At 43.7% G+C, this 27516-nt stretch overlaps 1 protein-coding gene and 1 long non-coding RNA gene across 2 annotated transcripts; both read left to right on the top strand.

Moving 5' to 3' along the window:
- Positions 1 to 9052: 9052 nt before the first annotated feature.
- Positions 9053 to 10239, top strand: LOC115176220 (uncharacterized). The gene is made up of 2 exons (XR_003872187.1): positions 9053 to 9095; positions 9267 to 10239. It is a non-coding gene; the product is annotated as an uncharacterized LOC115176220 (long non-coding RNA).
- A 4637-nt stretch (positions 10240 to 14876) lies between these two features.
- LOC115175818 (leukotriene B4 receptor 1-like) lies at positions 14877 to 16600 on the top strand. Its single transcript, XM_029735347.1, has one exon. It carries the CDS (start codon positions 15125 to 15127, stop codon positions 16052 to 16054), a length of 930 nt encoding a protein of 309 aa, XP_029591207.1. The 5' UTR covers positions 14877 to 15124; the 3' UTR covers positions 16055 to 16600.
- Positions 16601 to 27516: the final 10916 nt, after the last annotated feature.

Here is a 27516-nt window from a genome sequence, read left to right as displayed (position 1 = left end):
GCATCCTTCACTCATGCTGCCAAACACACCCTCGTAAAACTGACCATCCTACCGATCCTCGACTTCGGTGATGTCATCTATAAAATAGCCTCCAACACTCTACTCAACAAACTGGATGCAGTCTATCACAGTGCCATCCGTTTTGTCACCAAAGCCCCATACACTACCCACCATTGCGACCTGTACGCTCTCGTTGGTTGGCCCTCGCTTCATACTCGTCGCCAAACCCACTGGCTACAGGTTATGTACAAGTCTCTGCTAGGTAAAGCCCCGCCTTATCTCAGCTCACTGGTCACCATAGCAGCACCCACTCGTAGCATGCGCTCCAGCAGGTATATCTCACTGGTCACCCCCAATGCCAATTCCTCCTTTGGCCGCCTTTCCTTCCAGTTCTCTGCTGCCAATGACAGGAGCGAACTGCAAAAATCTCTGAAGCTGGAGACTCATATCTCCCTCACTAGCTTTAAGCACCAGCTGTCAGAGCAGCTCACAGATCACTGCACCTGTAAACAGCCCATCTATCTACCTACCTCATCCCCATACTGTATTTATTTATTTATCTTGCTCCTTTGCACCCCAGTATCTCTACTTGCACATCTACCATTCCAGTGTTTAATTGCTATATTGTAATTACTTCGTCACCATGGCCTATTTATTGCCTTAACTTACCTCATTTGCACTCACTGTATATAGACTTTTTGTTTTCTTTTGTTCTACTGTATTATTGACTGTATGTTTTGTTTATTCCATGTGTAACTCTGTGTTGTTGTATGTGTCGAATTGCTACGCTTTATCTTGGCCAGGTCGCAGTTGCAAATGAGAACTTGTTCTCAACTAGCTTACCTGGTTAAATAAAGGTGAAATAAAATAAAAATAAAATTCACTAACCACGCTACTGTAAATGCTTCCACATGTGTGGTAAATAACCAGAATTGGTTTCATTTGTTTTTTAACTTCCGTACGGGGGTCTCCCTGTCTCCTCTCTTGTGGATGTAATGGAAGAGGAAACTCACAATGTGTCTTTCCCAATACGCAATTCACAAATGTATCCCTTCTGGTACTAGTCTTAAAGACTTGTTGTCTATACCAGTCTAGATTTATTTCAGTACATAGAAATTATTGATATTGACTAGCACAATTGTCCCACACTAAATCTATAATCCCACCAGTTATACATATATCAAAACAAAACCAATGCCTTCCCTAAGGTAGAACACCATACATAAAACCAGTGTCTTCCCTCAGGTAAGAACACCATACATAAAACCAGTGTCTTCCCTCAGGTAAGAACACCATACATAAAACCAGTGTCTTCCCTCAGGTAAGAACACCATACATAAAACCAGTGTCTTCCCTCAGGTAAGAACACCATACATAAAACCAGTGTCTTCCCTCAGGTAAGGACACCATACATAAAACCAGTGTCTTCCCTCAGGTAAGAACACCATACATAAAACCAGTGTCTTCCCTCAGGTAAGAACACCATACATAAAACCAGTGTCTTCCCTCAGGTAAGGACACCATACATAAAACCAGTGTCTTCCCTCAGGTAAGGTCACCATACATAAAACCAGTGTATTCCCTCAGGTAAGAACACCATACATAAAACCAGTGTCCTCCCTCAGGTAAGAACACCATACATAAAACCAGTGTCTTCCCTCAGGTAAGGACACCATACATAAAACCAGTGTCTTCCCTCAGGTCAGAACACCATACATAAAACCAGTGTCTTCCCTCAGGTAAGAACACCATACATATACAGTGGGGGAAAAAAGTATTTGATCCCCTGCTGATTTTGTACGTTTGCCCACTTACAAAGAAATGATCAGTCTATAATTTTAATAGTAGGTTTATTTTAACAGTGAGAGACAGAATAACAACAACAAAAAATCCAGAAAAACGCATATCAAAAATGTTATAAAATGATTAGCATTTTAATGAGGGAAATAAGTATTTGACCCCTCTGCAAAACATGACTTAGTACTTGGTGGCAAAACCCTTGTTGGCAATCACAGAGGTCAGATGTTTCTTGTAGTTGGCCACCAGGTTTGCACACATCTCAGGAGGGATTTTGTCCCACTCCTCTTTGCAGATCTTCTCCAAGTCATTAAGGTTTTGAGGCTGACGTTTGGCAACTCGAACCTTCAGCTCCCTCCACAGATTTTCTATGAGATTAAGGTCTGGAGACTGGCTAGGCCACTCCAGGACCTTAATGTGCTTCTTCTTGAGCCACTCCTTTGTTTCCTTGGCCGTGTGTTTTCGGTCATTGTCATGCTGGAATACCCATCCACGACCCATTTTCAATGCCCTGGCTGAGGGAAGGAGGTTCTCACCCAAGATTTGACGGTACATGGCCCCGTCCATCGTCCCTTTGATGCGGTGAAGTTGTCCTGTCCCTTTAGCAGAAAAACACCCCCAAAGCATAATGTTTCCACCTCCACGTTTGACGGTGTAGATGGTGTTCTTGGGGTCATAGGCAGCATTCCTCCTCCTCCAAACACGGCGAGTTGAGTTGATGTCAAAGAACTCCATTTTGGTCTCATCTGACCACAACACTTTCACCAGTTGTCCTTTGAGTCATTCAGATGTTCATTGGCAAACTTCAGATGTGCATGTATATGTATTCTTGAGCAGGGGGACCTTGCGGGCGCTGCAGGATTTCAGTCCTTCACGGCGTAATGTGTTAGCAATTGTTTTCTTGGTGACTATGGTCCCAGCTGCCTTGAGATCATTGACAAGGTCCTCCCGTGTAGTTCTGGGCTGATTCCTCACCGTTCTCATGATCATTGCAACTCCACGAGGTGAGATCTTGCATGGAGCCCCAGGCCGAGGGATATTGACAGTTCTTTTGTGTTTCTTCCATTTGCGAATAATCGCGCCAAATGTTGTCACCTTCTCACCAAGCTGCTTGGTGATGGTCTTGTAGCCCATTCCAGCCTTGTGTAGGTCTACGATCTTGTCCCTGACATCCTTGGAGAGCTCTTTGGTCTTGGCCATGGTGGAGAGTTTGGAATCTGATTGATTGATTGCTTCTGTGGACAGGTGTCTTTTTTACAGGTAACAAGCTGCGGTTAGGAGCACTCCCTTTAAGAGTGTGCTCCTAATCTCAGCTCGTTACCTGTATAAAAGACACCTGGGAGCCAGAAATCTTTCTGATTGAGAGGGGGTCAAATACTTATTTCCCTCATTAAAATGAAAATCAATTTATAACATTTTTGACATGCGTTTTTCTGGATATTTTTGTTGTTATTCTGTCTCTCACTGTTAAAATAAACCTACCATTAAAATTATAGAATGATCCTTTCTTTGTCAGTGGGCAAACGTACAAAATCAGCAGGGGATCAAATACTTTCCCCCCCCCACTGTAACACTTTCAATCACTTGTCATCCAGTACCTCAGTACTGACTTGGTTCATCCTAATCTATAACCAAGTTCGTCACACAAGGTTCCATTAGACCCTCAGGAATTTCTAACTATAACACCTGGGGTTCTGGGTCATTTATCACATATACATACATCCGGGCTTGTACATACATTTAGGTACTAGTTCCGACCATGCAGTAATATATAACAAGTAATCTTACCTAGCAATTTCACAACAACTACCTTATGCACGCAAGTGTAAAGGAATGAATAAGAAAAAAAAAATACATAAAAATATATGAATGAGCGATGGCCGAACGGCATAGGCAAGATGCAGTAGATGGTATAGAGTACAGTATATACATATGAGATGAGTAATGTAGGGTATGTAAACATTATATAAAGTGGCATTGTTTAAAGTGGCTAGTGATACAATTATTACACCAATTTTTCATTATTAAAGTGGCTAGAGATGAGTCAGTATGTTGGCAGCAGCCACTCAATGTTAGTGATGGCTGTTTAACAGTCTGATGGCCTTGAGATAGAAGCTGTTTTTCAGTCTCTCAGTCGCTGCTTTGAAGCACCTGTACTGACTTCGCCTTCTGGATGATAACGGGGTGAACAAGCAGTGGCTCGGGTGGTTGTTGTCCTCGATGATCTTTTTGGCCTTCCTGTGACATCGGGTGGTGTAGGTGTCCTGGAGGGCAGGTAGTTTGCCCCCGGTGATGCGTTGTGCAGACCTCACTACCCTCTGGAGAGCCTTATGGTTGTGGGCGGAGCAGCTGCCGTACCAGGCGGTGATACAGCCTGACAGGATGCTCTTGATTGTGCATCTGTAAAAGTTTGTGAGTGTTTTTGGTGACAAGCCGGATTTCTTCAGCCTCCTGAGGTTGAAGAGGCGCTGCTGCGCCTTCTTCACCAAGCTGTCTGTGTGGGTGGACCATTTCAGTTTGTCCGTGATGTGTACGCCGAGGAACTTAAAACTTTCCACCTTCTCCACTACTGTCCCATCGATGTGGATAAGGGGCTGCTCCCTCTGCTGTTTCCTGAAGTCCACGATCATCTCCTTTGTTTTGTTGACATTGAGTGTGAGGTTATTTTCCTGATATCACTCTCAGAGGGCCCTCACCTCCCTGTAGGCCGTGCATGGCCACGCAGTCATGGGTGAACAGGGAGTACAGGAGAGGGCTGAGAACGCACCCTTGTGGGGCCCCAGTGTTGAGGATCAGCGGGGTGGAGATGTTGTTACCTACCCTCATCACCTGGGGGCGGCCCGTCAGGAGGTCCAGGACCCAGTTGCACAGGGTGGGGTTGAGACCCAGGGTCTCGAGCTTACTGATGAGTTTGGAGGGTACTATGGTGTTAAATGCTGAGCTGTAGTCGATGAACAGCATTCTTACATAGGTATTCCTCTTGTCCAGATGGGTTAGGGCAGTGTGCAGTGTGATTGCGATTGCGTCGTCTGTGGATCTATTGGGGTGGTAAGCAAATTGGAGTGGGTCTAGGGTGTCAGGTAGGGTGGAGGTGATATGGTCCTTGACTAGTTTCTCAAAGCACTTCATAATGACGGAAGTGAGTGATAGTCATTTACCTCAGTTACCTTCGCTTTCTTGGGAACAGGAACAATGCTGGCCCTCTTGAAGCATGTGGGAACAGCAGACTGGGATAAGGATTGATTGAATATGTCCGTAAACACACCAGCCAGCTGGTCTGCTCATGCTCTGAGGATGCGGCTGGGGATGCTGTCTGGGCCGGCAGCCTTGCAAGGGTTAACACGTTTAAATGTTTTATTCACGTTGGCTGCAGTGAAGGAGAGCCCGCAGCTTTTGGTAGCATGTCGTGTCAGTGGTTCTGTGTTGTCCTCAAAGCGAGAAAAGAAGTTGTTTAGTTTGTCTGGGAGCAAGACATCGTGGTCCGCGACGAGGCTGGTTTTCCTTTTGTAGTCCGTGATTGACTGTAGACCCTGCCACATATCTCTTATATCTGAGCCATTGAATTGCGACTCTACTTTGTCTCTATACTGACGCTTAGCTTGTTTGATTCCCTTGCGGAGGGAATAGCTACACTGTTTGTATTCGGTCATGTTTCCGGTCACCTTGCCCTGATTGAAAGCAGTGGTTCGCGCTTTCAGTTTTGTGCGAATGCTGCCATCAATCCATGGTTTCTGGTTGGGGAATGTTTTAATAGACGCTGTGGGTACAACATCACTGATGCACTTGCTAATAAACTCGCTCACCGAATTAGCGTATTCATCAATGTTATTGTCCGACGCTATGCGGAACATATCCCAGTCCACGTGATCGAAGCAATCTTGAAGCGTGGAATCTGATTGTTCGGACCAGCGTTGAACAGACCTGAGCACGGGCGCTTCCTGTTTTAGTTTCTGTCTATAGGCTGGGAGCAACAAAATGGAGTCGTGGTCAGATTTTCCAGAAGGAGGGCGGGGGAGGGCTTTATATGCATCGGGAAATTTAGAATAACTGTCACGACTTCTACCGAAGTCGGTCACTCTCCTTGTTCGGGCGGCGTTCGGCGGTCAACGTCACTGGCCTTCTAGCCATCGCCGATCCACTTTTCATTTTCCATTTGTTTTGTCTTTGTTTTACACACCTGGTTTCAATTCCCCAATTACATGTTCATTATTTAACCCTCTGTTTTCCCCATGGTTTTGTGCGTGATTGTTTTATATATGTTCGGTCTGTTATTGTGGGCTCGGTATTACGACATGTTATTGGAATATTTGAAAAAAGTTACTTGTGTTACTCATCTCTGCTGTCCTGCGCCTGACTCCTCTGCACCAGCTATACCCAGACTACTACAATAACAATGATCCAGGGTTTTGCCAGCCCGGGTCGTGCTTTCGATATGCTGATAAAATTTAGGGAGCCTTGTTTTCAGATTAGCCTTGTTAAAATCCCCAGCTACAATAAATGCAGCCTCAGGATATGTGGTTTCCAGTTTACATAGAGTCAAATGAAGTTCTTTCAGGTCTGTCGATGTGTTTGATTGGGGTGGGATATACACGACTGATTATGATCGAAGAAAATTCTCTTGGTAGATAATGCGGTCGGCATTTGATTGTAAGGAATTCTAGGTCAGGTGAACAAAAGGACTTGAGTTCCTGTATGTTGTTATGATCACACCACGTCTCGTTAATCATAAGGCATACACCCCCCCTTCTTCTTACCAGAGAGATGTTTGTTTCTGTCGGCGTGATGCGTGAAGAAACCGGGTGGCTGTACCGACTCTGATGACGTATCCCGAGTGAGCCATGTTTCCGTGAAACAAAGAACGTTACAATCTCTGATGTCTCTCTGGGAGGCAACCCTTGCTCGGATTTCATCTACCTTGTTGTCAAGAGACTGGACATTGGCGAGTAGTATGCTCGGGAGCGGTGCGCGATGTGCCCGTCTACGGAGCCTGTCCAGAAGACCGCACCGTCTGTCCCTTCTGCGGCGCCGTTGTTTTGGGTCACCTACTGGGATCAGATCCATTGTCCTGGGTGGTGGACCAAACAGAGGATCCGCTTCGGGAAAGTCATATTTCTGGTCATAATGTTGGTAAGTTGACGTTGCTCTTATATCCAATAGTTCCTCCCGACTGTATGTAATAAAACCTAAGATTACCTGGGGTAACAATGTAAGAAATAACATTAAAAAACTAAATACTGTATAGTTTCCTAGGAACGCGAAGTGAGGCGGCCATCTCTGTCAGCTTCCGGCGCAACACAGGTTGCTAGGTGTTGGCAAAACCATAAGCAAATAGATAAACTGGGATATGAATAAAGAGTTAATCAGGGGGACTTTTCCACAAAAAGACAGGTATTTTCTTTCCATGGTAGCAAGATCTATCTATTTTTGCTAACTTTCTATTAAAATGTATTGGAGTGAGAATTTCTTTCTTTCGGGATATGTATACAGAGTATTATTATTATGGGGTTTTGTGTGTAGATAAAATCTATTTAATTATTTTTGAATTCAGGCTGTAACACAACAAAATGTGGCATAATTCAAGGGGTATGAATACTTTCTGAAGGCACTGTCAGTCTTCTAGTTGTATTATCCTTATACAGTACATACTGTACGTAGGACAAAGCATCAGAAATAGGGGTATTGTGAAGCAGTTGGCTACTGTAAAACTGTAACACGGTGTTGTATTCCATTTATTGGTGTTCAAATGGTTGTATCTTTTTAATAAGGTACACCAAATAGGTACACATGGACAGAAAAACAAGTGATGAGACCGAACAAGACAAACCGTTCCCATTCCACCCCCGAACCACAGGACTTCCCCAACCCAAAGTTAGATTAGTGGTTCACAATAGCGGTCTTTTTACACAGTCATGTTGTATGCCATTTCTACCCCATGCAACATTGTGCAAGATCAGCTTTTCGATACCGTATCGCCAGTCTCTCTGCTTGAAATTAATCAGCTTGCAGTGTATCAATGAAATTCAAATAATGACTGGAATATATTGTTATATACAACCCAGGTATTTCAACAGTACACTATAATTAAGCAATAAGGCACGAGGGGGTGTGGTATATGGCCAATACACCACGGCTAAGGGCTATTCGTATGCATAACGCAACTCAGAGTGCCTGGATACAGCCCTTAGCCGTGGTATATTGGTCATATACCACAAACCCCCAGGGTGCCTTATTGCTAATATAAACAGGTTACCAACGTAATTAGAGCAATACAAATACATATGTTGTCATACCTGTGGTATATGGTCGGATGTATCACTGTTGTCAGCCAATCAGCATTCAGGGCTCGAACCACCCAATTCCATATCAATAATGATGGTAGCACATAGTGACTCTTACCACTTTGTCCTACTGAAGTACACTGGTTGATGGAGAATGATGATGTAGAATTTACAGTCACATCCATGTATAATTTGGATATGGATATAGAAATGTACAGTGTTTAGCAGTTATACGTTAACCAGGTACTACATTATTTTGGTTTGGTAGTTATCATTTTTGCGAAGTTTTATTAAGTGATAGTTAATAGGAAATCACATCAAAAGTAAGTGAATATTGCATTTTGGAAGAATATACTTAGATTGGATATGCATCCAAGTTGAAAGAGTGATTTGTGACTTTGTTTGTTGTACTCAATCAGTTGGAAATGTGCTTAGAGTTTTGAAACATGAGCCATTTTGATGATCTGTTTCGATTTTTGTACATAGAGTTGTGAATATGTACCAAATAGTTGATTGAAAAACACTGTAAAATAAAACACCCTCTTTATCACCCAAACTGCCATAACACACTGTGGTCAGAGGAGGGCGACAGAGCTCCACTACTGTCCACCATGAGAAGGTTTGAAGGATATAGAAGCAGCAATTCTACTGCTGAGCTTCATTTACCGTCTCCTGGGACTGACAACCACTGTTGAGGGACATCAGCCTTTGTGTGGGATAGTCAAACTAGGCCTCATTTAAGATTTAGTTGTTACAATGTGTGGTCTGTCTATGATTTTTACCTTTGGAACATCTGACTTTTTGATCTGCTTGGTTGTGTGTGTGCGTGTGTGCGTGTGCGTGTGTGCGTGTGTGCGTGTGTGTGCGTGTGTGTGTATTTGTGTAAAAGATGGGACATTTACATAGCTGTCCTGCCTCATTGCTCCACATACTTTTAAAACCCCAGTGTTGATCAGTGACTGTTCAATTCTTTCAGAGCCACTGATACGCAGCACAATGATGATGTCACTGATTCTACTGGTGAGAGACAGTTTAACCAACTTTGATTAATTCTAGGTTTGGCTTTATAGTTACACTTCATTTGTTATTTTAAAATGACAGAGAATACAATATATTTCAAAAAAGGATTTAGCTTGATGGGCTTTGCTTTACAATATGTTGGTTGCCTTTCTGCACTTTGTTTTCTTTCAGAATCATCAGCAGACATCATTCTGACCCATTCTGCTAAATCTCATTCTGTTCACCCTGGAGAGACTGTCTCCCTCAGCTGTACAGCCAGTTCAGGCATTAGTGATTATCTCAACTGTTACATGCAGAAACCTGGAGAAGCTCCTAAACTCCTGGTTTATTATGCTTTACTCGTCAGACTGGGATTCCAGGTCGTTTCAGTGGGAGTGTATCTGCTTCTCGTTACACTCTGACTGTCAGTGGAGTCCAGGCTGAAGATGCTGGAGATTACTACTGTCAGCAGAGGTACAACGGGTTTCGATGTGTCAGAGCGTTGTACAAAAACCTCCCTCAGCTAAAGAGGAACTGCTCTGACTCAACAGCTGCAGAGCTACGTAGTCTCCTGTAGTCTAAAGTACTCTAAACACCTTTTCATCAAAATATGACACTACAATTCAATAATGGAATTGGTTAGACGTCTATGGACTATGTTACTGTACATATCTCTCAATGTATTCTGCATAAATGGACATTTGTGTAAACACACTGGGACCGCTAAGGAAATAGAGCTGTAAGAAATGCTTGATTTTGCAGGAAATGTTGAACATTCAGAAAATGTTGAGATATGAGTGATATGTGACTTTGTTTGTTGTACTCAGTCAGTTGGAAATGTGCTTAGAGTTTTGAAACATGAGCCATTTTGATGATTTGTTTTGGTTTTTATGCTTAGATTTCTGAAACTGTACCAAATAGTTGATTGAAAAACACCATAAAGTAAAACACCCACTTTATCACCCAAACTGCCATAACACACTGTGGTCAGAGGAGGGCGACAGAGTTCCAGTGGGACTGTATCTGCTTCTCATTACACTCTGACTGTCAGTGTACAGTAATGGAATTGGTTAGACTTGTCTATGGACTATGTTACTGTACATATCTCTCAATGTATTCTGCAATAATTGAAATTTGTGTAAACACACTGGGACCACTAAGGAAACAGAGCTGTAAGAAATGCTTGATTTTGCAGGAAATGTTGAACAACATTCAGAAAAGGTTTAGATTTTTTTTTAAAAGTTTTGATTTAACTTCATATTATGAAAATCACCCATTTCAGTACACAAATGCATGAATGTTGACCCTGTCCAAACCCAACTTCCCAACTATTCATCACCTACTCAACTTATATACCCCTCCAACCCCGAAAGAGTGAATATTGATTCCATTCAAGAAGTACTACTTTGATATAACGATTACACATACAGTTGAACTCGGAAGTTAACATACACCTTAGCCAAATACATTTAAAGTCAGTTTTCACAATTCCTGACATTTAATCCTAGTAAAAATCCCTGTCTTAGGTCAGTTAGGATCAACACTTTATTTAAAAAATTTGAAACGTCAAAATAATAGTAGAGAGAATGATTTATTTTCGGCTTTTATTTCTTTCATCACATTCCCAGTGGGTCAGAAGTTTACATACACTCAATTAGTATTTGGTAGCATTGTCTTTAAATTGTTTAACTTGGGTCAAACGTGTTGGGTAGCCTTCCACAATCTTCCCAGAATAAGTTAGGTGAATTTTGGCCCATTCCTCCTGACAGAGCTGGTGTAACTGAGTCAGGTTTGCAGGCCTCCTTGTTCGCACACGCATTTTTCAGTTCTGCCCACAAATGTTCTATGGGACTGAGGTCAGGGATTTGTGATGGCCACTCCAAAACCTTGACTTAGTTGTCCTTAAGCCATTTTGCCACAACGTTGGAAGTATGCTTCGGGTCATTGTCCATTTAGAAGACCCATTAGCGACCAAGCTTCAACTTCCTGACTGATGTCTTGAGATGTTGCTTCAATATATCCACATCATTTTTCTTTCTCATGATGCCATCTATTTTGTGAAGTGCACCAGTCCCTCCTGCAGCAAAGCACCCCCACAAGACTGGTCATTCAACTGAGACTGCTCTTCTCTGTGTCACGGAGGCTCTCCGCACTGCTAAAGCTAACTCTCTCTCCTCTGCACTCATCCTTCTAGACCTATCTGCTGCCTTTGATACTGTGAACCATCAGATCCTCCTCTCCACCCTCTCCGAGTTGGGCATCTCCGGCGCGGCTCACTCTTGGATTGCGTCCTGACAGGTCGCTCCTACCAGGTGGCGTGGCGAGAATCCGTCTCCGCAACACGTGCTCTCACCACTGGTGTCCCCCTGGGCTCAGTTCAAGGCCCTCTCCTATTCTCGCTATACACCGAGTCACTTGGCTCTGTCATATCCTCACATGGTCTCTCCTATCATTGCTACGCAGACGACACACAATGAATCTTCTCCTTTCCCCCTTCTGATAACCAGGTGGAGGAGGGACCCTATAGTGTCTATCTGAGGGGAGGAGGGACCCTATAGAGTCTGTCTGAGGGGAGGAGGGACCCTATAGTGTCTATCTGAGGGGAGGAGGGACCCTATAGAGTCTGTCTGAGGGGAGGAGGAACCCTATAGAGTCTGTCTGAGGGGAGGAGGGACCCTATAGTGTCTGTCTGAGGGGAGGAGGGACCCTATAGAGTCTGTCTGAGGGGAGGAGGGACCCTATAGAGTCTGTCTGTGTGGAGGAGGGACACTATAGAGTCTGTCTGAGGGGAGGAGGGACCCTATAGAGTCTGTCTGAGGGGAGGAGGGACCCTATAGTGTCTGTCTGAGAGGAGGAGGGACCCTATAGTGTCTGTCTGTGGGGAGGAGGGACACTATATAGTCTGTCTGAGGGGAGGAGGGACACTATAGAGTCTGTCTGAGGGGAGGAGGGACCCTATAGTGTCTATCTGAGGGGAGGAGGGACCCTATAGTGTCTGTCTGAGGGGAGGAGGAACCCTATAGAGTCTGTCTGAGGGGAGGAGGGTCCCTAGTAAAGGACATGGGAGGGATCTGAAATAATTTTCTGAGCTTGTCTGATAGTTACCTATTCAAAAAAAGTCTTCAGGGAGGGATATTGCCTCACACCCATGACCTTCAGGGCAGTTTGATAAATTGCCAAACCAGACTGTGATGCCGTATCTCAGGATTCTCTCTATGACCGCATGTGTTACGAACCGGCTCAGAGTTCGCAACAAAAGGGAGACAACGTGGAGACAAGGAGTATCAAAAATATATATTTATTAGATTCCACAACTAGCACAACCAAAAACAACAAGGTGTCTGCATGGAGAGAGTCTTCCCAATGACTGTGGAAGACATCCATTTATCCTGGGACACACCCGAGCCCAGGTGTTTCCCATGTAGCTGACGACCCTTCCAACTCCGCCCACTGGCATCCTAATAAGGAACAAGAGCAAAGAGAGAAAATACAGCAGACAGAGTGGGAGGGTCGTCACACATGGTAGAACAGGAACACCAAATGCACTTAGTCTACGTAGGAAATAGAGGCGTTTTTGGACTCTGAAGCAGACCCTCTTTACTTTGACCTTCCAGCTCAGCACCTTGTCCAAGTGTACACCCAGGTACTTATGTGAACTGACCTGTGCTATGTTGGCATTGTGGACTACCACAGACACGTGGTCACCGACAGATTTGGGGTCAAACACCATCTCCTCCATTTTCTTTACATTAAGGATGAGATTAAAGACTCCTCCATACCTCTGGACTGCATCACCTCCCTTGGTCGTCAGTTTGGAACAGATAAACAAGAGGGTTTAAATGCGCACATCTCAAATCACGTGAGATTATTTTCCAATGGAAGCTCTCGCTGGGTTAATGAGGAAACTAGTCACACCTGTGACACTCACCCACTTTTCTTGTGGAAGCACACTACACCCCCACCACGGAGCCCCCAGCTTCCTCTCCCAGGGCCTGAGCTGCTTTACGTTCAGGAGTCGCTGGTACAACTCCGCCTCCTGGTCCTTCTGTTACCGCGATGACAGCGCCGGCTCGATGCGCACCTCCTCGGAAGAGGATGATATCTATCCGTAAATAAGTCTATTCAATTTTCTCTTTCACATATATGCCTGACTGTATTTAATTGTTGCTCTCAATATTGCCAGGCCCATCTCTCTAACCTTATGTCACATCTCAACCTCCATGTATATGCTACTATAATATTCTATGCCTATACTCTGCTCTAAAGACATGTCTCAATATCCTTGTATCCAACAGTCTCGCTTGTCATTGTCAGGTCCATCCCTCTAACCTTATCTCCCTCTCCCTATCCTCTTTTCCACAGTGCGGTCCCCTCCGTCCCCATGCTCACCTCCCTGCAGTCTTCTGCGGCCCTTGGCTGTCAGAGCTGCACCGCGGTGCCAGCACCCTGGACCCCTGCCGCATTGCCCCCAGCTTCCTCTCCCAGGGACCTGAGCTGACCGACTTCCAGGAGTCCCTGGAGCAACTCCGCCTCCTGGTGACGACAGCGGCGGCATGATGCGCTCCTCCTCAGAAGAGGACAACGATGTTTGACAGTGATGATTGACTGACAACCGCTGAACCGCAAGAGTCATTTTCTTTTCTGTCTTCCGCGCTGTTAGTCCATAATGATTCTATGCACTCCATCCCATCTGAATTGACGGGTCTCGATTGACCTCGACTGGTATTGAAAGACCCACCTGGTCCACATTGGATCTGATCGCTTTCTGACTCCGTGACTTTTGATAAGGATTGTGTATTGTGGTTGGAATGAATGGACTGGCTGTTTGAGATGGTGACAGAGAACGGTTCTGGTAAAATGACGAGGTTTTAACTTACAAAAGATAATAGTTGGAAAATGAAACTAACTCAATCATGATGTAAAGTTCTACACTTATTATCTTAGTCAGCCTTGTGTTCTGTTTCGTTGTGTTCTTGAACGTAGCCCTGTCTTTCATTTTTGTTGATTGATTTCACCTGTGTTAGTTACGCACCTGGTCTCATCAGCTCCTATTTAGTTCAGTTCATTCTGTTTGTGCCTTTGTGAGGTATTGTTCATTTTGACTCTACTAAGCCTTTTCCTAGCTTGTTTGTGAGAACCAGTTACAGCCTTCAGTCCTAGTTTTGATTCACCTGCCTTTTTGCCTGCCCGATGATAATACTACTAATAATATATATAATAATATAGAAAATATAATAATAAAAAAAACGCACAAGATCGACGATGTGAGTTAAAGAAACACGATAATGGAAGTATATGTGTATCTCCATGTAAATGTGCTTTATACAAATGTCCAGTTGTTGTCAATAATTTCCCAAATTAAGATAACAGAAGATAGCAGTCATGGTAGATTTATGCTAGAATCTGTTGCAGGGAAGAATTGTAGTTTTTCTAGACTTATTTTGCCACTAAATGGAAGCATTAAACTATGGCCATACATTCAAAGAGAGCCAACAACCCAGAGATGGATTAAATGTATTACACATCCATTTATCTGTCAAAAGTTCAAATCATTAAAACTTTTTGCACAAAATAAAATAAAATCACATAAGAATATGAATTATTAAATGGGGGATAAATATATAAAAACTGTGTGGCTTGCCCCTAGACACACCTACAATCTACTTTATATGTTTTGCCTATAGCTTATAACTATCTTCTCAGTGTCATGTGTCTATTGATGAGAATCAGGTTGACTGTAGCCTTAATAACAAAATGGTAAGTATCTATTTGTTAAACACATATCTCTCTCTCACACACACACACACACACACACACACACACACACACACACACACACACACACACACACACACACACACAGCTTTCTCAGGAGGAAGCTGACCAGAGGAAGTTTACCCACATCAGTTTCCTTATTATCACTCTATGACAAGAGTTCAAGGGAAGATAACAAACTTGTGAGGATTTCAAGAAGGAGAAACTAAAGAATTAGATGTCTAAAGTCTACTGTCTTCAAGATAGCTCTTATTCTTTCACGGACCACGGTGAACATGAACTCCTCTAGCAACTCTAGCTTGGACTCCACATCCTCGAATTCGGGCCGCCTGATTTCGAGCACCGTCCTGGGGCTGTGCTGTGCGCTGGGTCTCCCTGGTAACATAGCTGTCCTGGTGGTCATCCTGCGCCGCTCGTCCCGACGCCCCAACTTCACCCTGTGCCTCATGCTGAACCTGGCTTCCTCCGACGTCCTGTGCCTGGCCACGGTTCCCGTGTGGATCTATACTCTCCTGCACGGCTGGACTCTGGGCCGTGCTGCATGCAAGTTAGCCACCTTCCTGCTCTACCTCAGCCTGTATGCTAACGTGCTAACGGTCACTCTACTTGGTGTCCAGCGCTACCTCCAGGTGCTCTACCCGCAGATGTGGAACAGGCTGGGGCGCAAGGGGGAGGCGGTGCTGCTCCTGGCCCTGTGGGGGCTCGCCTGTGCCCTGACTGCCCCCGCCGTTGCCACTCGCGATGTGCGCGATGGCGAGCTCAAGTGCCAGCGACACACGGGCTCCGATGCTGAAAGAGTTGCTGTCCTCCTCTTGGAGACCCTTTTAGGGTTCGTGGTTCCTTTCTCTGTGCTGGTCACGTCCTACTGCTGCCTCCACCGGCGGGTGAACCAGACGGCGCTGTTCAGCAGTGCAAAGTTGACGCGGCTGGTTACCAGTGTGGTGGTCGCCTTCTTCATCCTCTGGATCCCTGTGCACATTGTCAATGTGGTAGATATCGCCGGCATTGTGCTGCAGACATCCTGGCCAGAGGCGTCGGCAGCGCTGCTGAGACACAGAAGCGCCGCAGCGCGTGTCGTCCGGACCTTTACGTTTTTTAACAGCTGTCTGGACCCCTTCCTGTACGCCTTCGCCTCGCGGAGGATCCGTGAGCAGCCCAAGTCGTCATCGAGGGGTGACAGCAGGATGCAGGTCACAAATATCTGATGTCTGAAGCTGTGCCCTGCTGGTGTGACTAAAGGCATGTGACTGGCATGCCAACCTCTAATTCTAACCCTCGGCCTACCCATAATCAAACCCCCTAACCCTAACCTTAAAATCAGGGTACTCTCAAAAAGAAATAGCTTTTTTAGGTGTTGTTGACTTGGTTTTTAGAGCAGCCAAATAAGAGGCTCATTGCCCCTGCTATTTTGTCTTCAACAAAACCTACATTTGGGTTGCTGACTGTATAGGCTGTACTTTCTAGGTATCCATAGGTTAGCCTAGATTTGTTATTTCGGTGATCTAACGCCCTTCAAGCTTGACCTCCATTGGTCAAAGCCTAAATTGTGTTGCTTCTGTCAGCTTTCCCTATGAATAAATACATATATTTGGTTACCATGAATAAGTTTATCTTACAGTACATGTACTTCTGCTTTGGTTCAGAAGAGCTGTGTTGCGGAAGAGCTGTGTTGGAATATTTTCGTCATACTTGTGAAGTTGCCTCATTGTATGTCAAAATCAGGTATTTGAGCAGCGAGCACAATGGAAAAACACACTAGATCTACGCAACAACATTTCTGCCTAAATAGATCAATTAAAGCATGCATTTCAAACCTTAAACCACTCTGATGCCCAAAATGGGTTTAACCATTTTAGTTTCAGTCTAACTCGCAACAGTAGTGAGCCAACTTGCCAACACCGCCCCAAAAAAATCATTCTGAACCAAATGAAGGTAGAACTTGCCATATGTCAGATGTAACAACACATTTGGTACAACGGACAAACAACTTGATCTGCACCCAAAGGAACATGCCTTTAGGTTCAAAATTAGAAAAAAAGCTTGAGATTGACATACTGTAGTTTAAAACATATTATGAAACTATAAACAGTTTTTGGGGGGTTATGATCAGGTGGAAAAAATTATGAGCTTCCATACACCCAGCATTTATTGTAGAGGTGCTGACTAACTGTATAAATAGAAAGATAGAAAGTAGTACACTCTACATAGATATGCGTTGCACACCCTGCATATGCTCCCAACAAAATCTAATGGGTAACTTTCTTTTTATACGGTTCTGGGGAACTTGCACATTTTCAGATGTAAGTGGTATATTTTCAAAACTCTAAGTACAAAACTTGAAATTCATAACACTTGTAATGCCCTCTATCTTATGTTCAGAACTTTGATTGTGCATTCATTGGGGTTTCACAGGCCTTTCACTCTTGAGTCACTCTTGAGTCATTCAAGCAAAATCAAATCTAACTTGCTATTCTTTTTGAAGTACTGAATGGAAAGAATAGTAGATGGTAAATATCATTTTCAAATTATAGTAGAGGGTAAATATCATTTTCCACAGAGTATTTGACCATAACTTGACACGCACAATGTTTACATCATTTGAATCCAATGGCAGGTTGTGAGCATGTTCAGAAATACAGTGCCTTCAGAAAGTATTCACACCCTTTGACTTTTCCACAGTTTTTTTCCAGCCTGAATTTAAAATAGATTAAATTAAGATTTTGTGTCATTGGCCTACACACAATCTCCCATAATGTCAAAGACAAATAATGTTCTAAGAAATGTTTACAAATTAATAAAAAGTGAAAGCTCAATTGTCTCGAGTCAATAAGTATTCAACCCTTTTGTTTTGGGCATCCTAAATGAGTTCAGGATATAACATTTAGTTATTGAAGTTATTAATTACACTTTGGATGGTGCATCAATACACCCAAGCATTACAAAGATACAAGCGTCCTTCCTAAATCAGTTGCCAGAGAGGAAGGAATTTCACCATGAGGCCAAATGGTGACTTTAAAACAGTTACAGAGTTTAATGACTGTGATAGGAGAAATCGGAGGATGGATCAACAACATTGTAGTTACTCCACAATACTAATCTAGTTTACAGAGTGAAAAGAAGGAAGCCTGTACAGAATACAAATATTTCAAAAAATGCATCCTGTTTGCAACAAGGCACCAAAAATAATACTGAAACAAAATGAGGCAATTCATTCTTTGTCCTGAATACGAAGTGTTATGTTCGGGGCAAATCCAATACAACACATTACTGAGTACCACTCTCCACATTTTCAAACATAGTGGTAACTGCTTCATGTTATGGGTATGCTTGTAATTGTTAAGGACCGGGGAGTTTTTCAGGATAAAAAAATAAATGGAATGGAGCCAAGCACAGGCAAAATCGTGGAGTAAAACCTGGTTCAGTCTGCTTTCTACCAGACAGTGGGAAACAAATTCACCTTTCAGCAGGACTATAACCTAAAATGAGGCAAATCTACACTGGAGTTGCATACCAAGAAGACAGTGAATGTTCCGGAGTGGCCGAGTTACAGTTTTGACTTAAAATAATCTATGGCAAAACCTAAACATTTATATTTATCAATGATCAACTACCAATTTGACAGAGCTTGAAGAATTTTCAAAAGAGTAATGGGGAAATGTTGCACAATCCAAGTGTGGAAAGCTTTTAGAGACTTACCCAGAAAGACTCACAGCTGTAATCACTGCCAAAGGTGGTTCTACAAAGTATTGACTCAGCGGTGTGAATACTTGTGTAATTTAGCTGGTTCTATATTTAATTTTCAATACATTTGCAAAGGTTTTCCAAAACATGTTTTCACTTGGTCATTAATCATTTTAATGTATTTTTGAATTCAGGCTGTAACACAACAAAATGTGGCATAATTCAAGGGGTATGAATACTTTCTAATCGCACTGTATGTCAGTCTTATTGTAGGTCAGTATTATCCTTATACAGTACATACTGTACGTATAAAGCATCAGAAATAGGGGTATTGTGAAGCAGTTGTCAGTATTATCCTTATACAGTACATACTGTACGTATAAAGCATCAGAAATAGGGGTATTGTGAAGCAGTTGGCTACTGTAAAACTGTAACACGCTGTTGTATACCATTTATTATTTATTGGTGTTCAAATGGTTGTATCTTTTTAATAAGGTACACATTTACATTTACGTCATTTAGCAGACGCTCTTATCCAGAGCGACTTACAAATTGGTGCATTCACCTTATGATATCCAGTGGAACAACCACTTTACAATAGTACATCTATATCTTTTTGGGGGGGAGGGTGGGGGGGGGGGTTAGAAGGATTACTTAATCCTATCCCAGGTATTCCTTAAAGAGGTGGGGTTTCAGGTGTCTCCGGAAGGTGGTGATTGACTCCGCTGTCCTGGCATCGTGAGGGAGCTTGTTCCACCATTGGGGTGCCAGGGCAGCGAACAGTTTTGACTGGGCTGAGCGGGAACTGTGCTTCCGCAGAGGTAGGGAGGCGAGCAGGCCAGAGGTGGATGAACGCAGTGCCCTTCTTTGGGTGTAGGGACTGATCAGAGTCTGAAGGTACGGAGGTGCCGTTCCCCTCACAGCTCCGTAGGCAAGCACCATGGTCTTGTAGCAGATGCGAGCTTCAACTGGAAGCCAGTGGAGTGTGCGGAGGAGCGGGGTGACGTGAGAGAGCTTGGGAAGGTTGAACACCAGACAGGCTGCGGCGTTCTGGATGAGTTGTAGGGGTTTAATGGCACAGACAGGGAGCCCCGCCAACAGCGAGTTGCAGTAATCCAGACGGGAGATGACAAGTGCCTGGATTAGGACCTGCGCCGCTTCCTGTGTGAGGCAGGGTCGTACTCTGCGAATGTTGTAGAGCATGAACCTACAGGATCGGGTCACCGCCTTGATGTTAGCGGAGAACGACAGGGTGTTGTCCAGGGTCACGCCAAGGCTCTTAGCACTCTGGGAGGAGGACACAATGGAGTTGTCAACCGTGATGGCGAGATCATGGAACGGGCAGTCCTTCCCCGGGAGGAAGAGCAGCTCTGTCTTGCCGAGGTTCAGCTTGAGGTGGTGATCCGTCATCCACACTGATATGTCTGCCAGACATGCAGATGCGATTCGCCACCTGGTTATCAGAAGGGGGAAGGAGAAGATTAATTGTGTGTCATCTGCATAGCAATGATAGGAGAGACCATGTGAGGATATGACAGAGCCAAGTGACTTGGTGTATAAAAAGAATAGGAGAGGGCCTAGAACTGAGCCCTGGGGGACACCAGTGGTGAGAGCACGTGGTGCGGAGACGGATTCTCGCCACGCCACCTGGTAGGAGCGACCTGTCAGGTAGGACGCAATCCAAGAGATGCCCAACTCGGAGAGGGTGGAGAGGAGGATCTGATGGTTCACAGTATCAAAGGCAGCAGATAGATCTAGAAGGATGAGAGCAGAGGAGAGAGAGTTAGCTTTAGCAGTGCGGAGACCCTCCGTGACACAGAGAAGAGCAGTCTCAGTTGAATGACCAGTCTTGAAACCTGACTGATTTGGATCAAGAAGGTCATTCTGAGAGAGATAGCAAGAGAGCTGGCCAAGGACGGCACGCTCAAGAGTTTTGGAGAGAAAATAAAGAAGGGATACTGGTCTGTAGTTGTTGACATCAGAGGGATCGAGTGTAGGTTTTTTGAGAAGGGGTGCAACTCTCGCTCTCTTGAAGACGGAAGGGACGTAGCCAGCGGTCAAGGATGAGTTGATGAGCGAGGTGAGGTAGGGGAGAAGGTCTCCGGAAATGACCTGGAGAAGAGAGGAGGGGATAGGGTCAAGCGGGCAGGTTGTTGGGCGGCCGGCCGTCACAAGTCGCAAGATTTCATCTGGAGAGAGAGGGGAGAAAGAGGTCAAAGCATAGGATAGGGCAATGCAGGACCAGCGGTGTCGTTTGACTTAACAAACGAGGATCGGATGTCGTCAACCTTCTTTTCAAAATGGTTGACAAAGTCATTCGCAGAGAGGGAGGAGGGGGGAGGGGAGGAGGATTCAGGAGGGAGGAGAAGGTGGCAAAGAGCTTCCTAGGGTTAGAGGCAAATGCTTGGAATTTAGAGTGGTAGAAAGTGGCTTTAGCAGCAGAAACAGAGGAAGAAAATGTGGAGAGGAGGGAGTGAAAAGAAGCCAGGTCCGCAGGGAGGCTAGTTTTCCTCCATTTCCGGTCGGCTGCCCGGAGCCCTGTTCTGTGAGCTCGCAGTGAGTTGTCAAGCCACGGAGCAGGAGGGGAGGACCGAGCCGGCCGGGAGGATAGGGGACATAGAGAGTCAAAGGATGCAGAAAGGGAGGAGAGGAGGGTTGAGGAGGCAGAATCAGGAGATTGGTTGGAGAAGGATTGAGCAGAGGGAAGCGATGATAGGATGGAAGAGGAGAGAGTAGCAGGAGAGAGAGAGCGAATGTTGCGACGGCGCAATACCATCTGAGTAGGGGCAGAGTGAGTAGTGTTGGAGGAGAGCGAGAGGGAAAAGGATACAAGGTAGTGGTCGGAGACTTGGAGGGGAGTTGCAGTGAGATTAGTAGAAGAACAGCATCTAGTAAAGATGAGGTCAAGCGTATTGCCTGCCTTGTGAGTAGGGGGGACGGTGAGAGGGTGAGGTCAAAAGAGGAGAGGGGTGGAAAGAAGGAGGCAGAGAGAAATTAGTCAAAGGTAGACGTAGGGAGGTTAACCTCTTACATCTAGATGTTCCGCTAGCGGAACACCTGCTCCAATATCCAATGATGGGCGTGGCGCGAAATACAAATTCCTCTAAAATCCGAAAACTTCCATTTTTCAAACATATGACTATTTTACAGCATTTTAAAGACAAGACTCTCGTTAATCTAACCACACTGTCCGATTTCAAAAAGGCTTTACAGCGAAAGCAAAACATTAGATTATGTCAGCAGAGTACCCAGCCAGAAATAATCAGACACCCATTTTTCAAGCTAGCATATAATGTCACAAAAAACAAAACCACAGCTAAATGCAGCACTAACCTTTGATGATCTTCATCAGATGACAACCCTAGGACATTATGTTATACAATGCATGCATGCTTTGTTCAATCAAGTTCATATTTATATCAAAAACCAGCTTTTTTACATTAGCATGTGACGTTCAGAACTAGCATACCCCCCGCAAACCTCCGGTGAATTTACTAAATTACTCACGATAAACGTTCACAAAAAACATAACAATTATTTTAAGAATTATAGATACAGAACTCCTCTATGCACTCAATATGTCTGATTTTAAAATAGCTTTTCGGTGAAAGCACATTTTACAATATTCTCAGTAGATAGCCTGGCATCACAGGGCTAGCTATTTAGACACCCACCAAGTTTAGCACTCACCAAAGTCAGATTTACTATAAGAAAAATGTTATTACCTTTGCTGTTCTTCATCAGAATGCACTCCCAGGACTTCTACTTCAATAACAAATGTTGGTTTGGTCCCAAATAATCCATAGTTATATCCAAACAGCGGCGGTTTGTTCGTGCGTTCAAGACACTATCCGAAAGGGTAAATAAGGGTTACGCGCCCGATGCGTTTTGTGACAAAAAAATTCTAAATATTCCATTACCGTACTTCGAAGCATGTCAACCGCTGTTTAAAATACATTTTTATGCCATTTTTCTCGTAAAAAAGCGATAATATTCCGACCGGGAAAGCGTGTTTACGTTCAAAGAAAAAATGATCGACCACCATCCAAACGCGCTAAAGTTTTTACATCATTCAGCTTTTTCCCGGGTTCTGAGAGCCTATGGGAGCCGTAGGAAGTGTCACGTTACAGCAAAGATCCTACATTTTCTTTAAACAGAGCCAAGAAGCCCAAGGAATGGTCAGAGAGGGCACTTTCTGTACAGAATCTTCTCAGGTTTTTGCCTGCCATATGAGTTCTGTTATACTCACAGACACCATTCAAACAGTTTTAGAAACTTTTCTATCCAAAGCCAATAATTATATGCATATTCTAGTTTCTGGGCAGGAGTAATAATCAGATTAAATCGGGTACATTTTTTATCCGGCCGTGAAAATACTGCCCCCTAGCCATAACAGGTTTTAAGCTTGAATGGGCTAGTGACTGTGACAGCATGGAATTCAAAGAAGGAGATAGACAGATGGGTCAGGGGAGAAAGAGAGAATGTCCACTTGGGAGAGATGAGGATTCCAGTGCCACCACCCCGCTGACCAGATGCTCTCGGGGTATGCAAGAACACGTGGTCAGATGAGGAGAGAGCAGTAGGAGTAGCAGTGTTTTCTGTGGTAATCCATTTTTCCGTCAGCGCCAAGAAGTCGAGGGACTGGAGGGTAGCATAGGCTGAGATGAACTCTGCCTTGTTGGCCGCAGATCGGCAGTTCCAGAGGCTGCCGGAGACCTGGAATTCCACGTGGGTTCGTGCGCGCTGGGACCACCAGGTTAGAGTGGCAGCGGCCATGCGGTGTGAAGCGTTTGTGTGGCTACAGGAGAGGCTACGCTAATGCAAAGGAGATTGGAATGAAAATTAACTAAACAACTGGGGAAGCGAGAGAGCAGGGCCTCCCTCACTAACCATTCACTGAAACACTCAAATATAACTTTTCCAACTTCCACTTTAGAAATTAAAATTGATGTAAACTACAGTGGTTCAATGTTTCCAGGAATAGGCTCAAACTTAGTTTATTCTGCTAGATAACTTGGTACAGTATTCTTCCGTGAAACCCACCCAGTGCACCGTATCCTATGACGCCGTAGCTAACTAGCATGCTAGCATCCAATAACACATGGTTAGCACCAATACTTGGTTACAACAAGCTACCAATGGATCATTCGTGTCCGTGTCTAGTTCCTTTCATAACGCAGAAGTAATTAAACGTTGGCTAGCTAACACAAAGTCAGTCCTGCTAGCTACACAAGTGGACTACACAACTCGAAAGTTCAGAAAGTTAAGCTTACGTTGCAAAAATCTTATTGACTAAAAATGATACAGTACTGCTAGCTGGTAGAGTTGGCTAGCTAGCAGTGGCTGCGTTTACCTTTATCTTTTATCTTTGATACAGAGACAACTATGTAGCTAGCTAACATTACACTAATCAAATCGTTCCGTTGTAATGTATTTCGTTTCTACAGTACTGCTAGTTGGTAAAGTTGGCTAGCCTCTAGAGGACCCCTTCCCGCTCTGATCCCAGTAACGGGATTTATTGACAAGATACCATGGCAGGAAATTCAAAACGGCAAGAATCTAATAATTTCAATTTCTCAAACAATCAACTATTTTTCATCATTTGAAAGATAAACATCTCCTAAATCCAACCACATTGTCCGATTTCAAAGAGGCTTTACGGCTAAAGCATAAAGTTAGGTTATGTTAGGAGAGTACATTGAAAATAGCTGTGTGTAATGTTTTGTCAATTCAAAGACAGGCGTCACCAAAAGCAGAAAACCAGCTAAAATTATGCACTAACCTTTGACAATCTTCATCAGATGACACTCCTAGGACATTATGTTATACAATACATGCATTTTTTGTTCCATCAAGTTCATATTTATATCCAAAAACAACATTTTACAGTGGTGGTGAAATTCAGATTTTTTTTCCCCTCAAATGCTTCCGGTGAATCAACGTTACAATTTACAAAATTACTATTCGAAAACATTGGTAAATTATAATATTGTCATTCAAAGAATTATAGATTAACATCTCGTAAATGCTACCGCATTGCCAGATTTCAAAATAACTTTACTGTGAAATCACACTTTGCAATAAACGGGGTGCTATGCTAAGAACAATAGGCTAGGATATACAGGTTAGCACCATCTTGGACCCATCTAATATCAATAATACTATTGTAAATAATCCCTTACCTTTGATTATCTTCATCAGAAGGCACTTCCAGGAATCTCAGGTCCACAACAAATGTGGTTTCTTTCGACAAAGTTCATAATTTATGTCCAAATAACTCCAAGTTGTTCCATGTTGTTAGCGCGTTCAGTAGGCTCCTCAAAATGTAGGGAAAGGGGGAAGAAAGTCACGACGAAAAGTAAAAAAAAAAATCTATTTACGTTCGTTCAAACATGTCAAACGTTGTTTAGCATCAATCTTTAGGGCCATTTTTAACGTGAAACATCAGTAATATTTCAACCTGACCTCTCCTGTGTCCTGAAAAACGTTTTGAAAAATGTCTCGCCTCATATGAACGCGCAGGTGCGCGCAATAATGAAGTGACGACATCCCAGGGACGTCAACTTCTCTTCCTTCTCATTCGTTCTCTGTTCATCATAGACGCTTCAAACAACTTTATAAAGATCGTTGACATCTAGTGGAAGCCGTAGGAAGTGCGAAATGAATCCTTTGTCACTGTGTGATCTATTAGCAATGACTCGAAAATAGTACAGCCACAAAATTCTCATTTCCTGCTTGTATTTTTCTCAGGTTTTTGCCTGCCTTATGAGTTTTGTTATACTTACAGACACCATTCAAACAGTTTTAGAAAATTCAGAGTGTTTTCTATCCAAATCTGTTAATAATATGCATATCCTAGCTTCTGAGTTGGTGTAGGAGGCAGTTAAAAATGGGCACATATTTTTTTCAAAATTCTCAATACTGCCCCCTAGCCCCAACAGGCTAGCTAGCAGTGGCTGAGGCTGTGGTGTTGACGCCGTTTGGAAAATGGCGCAAACGAACAAATACAGCTGGCTAGCTAACCTTGTTAGTTTCTCAAAGTTTGTTTCTCAAAGCTACACCTTTAGCTACACCTTTGTCCTTGATGCAAAGACAACTATGTAGCTAGCTAGCTAACATTACACTAATCAAATTGTTCCGTTGTTCCGTTGTAATGTAATGTAATGAAATGTAATATTACCCGCGGAGCGAAGTACAGCACGACTACTCACTCCAGCATCCGGTACCACAAAACAGGTACACATGGACAGAAAAACACGTCATGAGACCGAACAAGACAAACAGTTCCCATTCCACCCCCGAACCACAGGACTTCACCAACCCTAACTTAGATTAGTGGTTCACAATAGCAGCCTTTTTACACAGTCATGTTGTATGCCCTTTCTACCCCATGCAACATTGTGCAAAATCAGCTTCTCTACTGATACAGTATCGCCTGTCTCTCTGCTTGAAATTCATCAGCTTGCAGTGTATCAATGAAATTCAGATAATGACAGGAATATATTGTTATATACAACCCAGGTATTTCAACAGTACACTATAATTAAGCAATAAGGCACGAGGGTGTGTGGTATATGGCCAATATACCACGGCTAAGGGCTGTTCGTAAGCACTACGCAACTCGGAGTGCCTGGATACAGCCCTTAACCCCCGAGGTTGATGTTATAAACTAGTTACCAACGTAATTTGGGCAAATTAAAATGGTTGATGTAGAATGATGTAGTATTTACAGCCACATTCATATATCGTTTGGTTTTACCTTCCAACATAAATTGATGTCAAATTTCTACATTTATGAGGTAAAAATATAGAAATGTACAGTGTTTAGCAGTTATACATTAACCAGGCACAACATTATTTTGGTTCGGTAGTTATCGTTTTTTAGCAGTTTGATTAATTAAGTGATAGTTAATTGCATTGTTAACAAATTACAAGGAAATCATATCAGAAGTAAGTGAATATTTCATTTTGAACAGCAGATACAAATCAGCTGGGCTAGACAATCTGGACCCTCTCTTTCTAAAATTATCCGCCGCCATTGTTGCAACCCCTACTACCAGTCTGTTCAACCTCTCTTTCATATCGTACGAAATCCCTAAAGATTGGGAAGCTGCCGCAGTCATCCCTCTCTTCAAAAGGGTTGACACTCTAGACCCAAACTGTTATAGACCTATATCCATCCTGCCCTGCCTTTCTGAAGTCTTTGAAAGCCAAGTTAGCAAACAGATCACTGACCATTTCGAATCCCACTGTAGTAGGAAACAAAAGAATAGAAAAACCCTGGTCATGGGTGCACCTCAGCCACGCTCAAGGTACTAAACGATATCATAACCACCATCGACAAAAGACAGTACTGTGCAGCCGTCTTTATCGACCTGGCCAAGGCTTTCGACTCTGTCAATCACCGTATTCTTATCGGCAGACTCAATAGCCTTGGTTTCTCAAATGACTGCCTTCACCAACTACTTCGCAAACAGAGTTCAGTGTGTCAAATCGGAGGGCCTGTTGTCCGGACCTATGGCAGTCTCTATGGGGGTAACTCAGGGTTAAATTCTCGGGCCGACTCTTTTCTCTGTATATATCAACGATGTCGCTCTTGCTGCGGGTGATTCCCTGATCCACCTCTATGCAGACGACACCATTCTGTATACATCTGGCCCTTCTTTGGACACTGAGTTAACTAACCTCCAAACGAGCTTCAATGCCATACAACACTCCTTCCGTGGCCTCCAACTGCTCTTAAACGCTAGTAAACCAAATGCATGCTTTTCAACCGATCGCTGCCCACACCCGCCCGCACCACTAGCATCACTACTCTGGACGGTTCTGACCTAGAATACGTGGACAACTACAAATACCTAGGTGTCTGGCTAGACTGTAAACTCTCCTTCCAGACTCATATCAAACATCTCCAATCCAAAATAAAATCTAGAATCGGCTTTCTATTACGCAACAAAGCTTCCTTCACTCATGCCGCCAAACTTAC

The sequence above is a fragment of the Salmo trutta genome, chromosome 36 (assembly GCF_901001165.1).
Source record: "Salmo trutta chromosome 36, fSalTru1.1, whole genome shotgun sequence".
NCBI classification, from domain to species: domain Eukaryota; kingdom Metazoa; phylum Chordata; class Actinopteri; order Salmoniformes; family Salmonidae; genus Salmo; species Salmo trutta.
Note: the sequence above shows the minus strand (reverse complement) of the source record. Positions and strands in the feature narration are given on the sequence as shown.

Bases quoted from the DNA above. Each gene is read 5' to 3' on its own strand.
- LOC115175818 (XM_029735347.1), top strand. From the start codon at position 15,125: ATGAACTCCTCTAGCAACTCTAGCTTGGACTCCACATCCTCGAATTCG.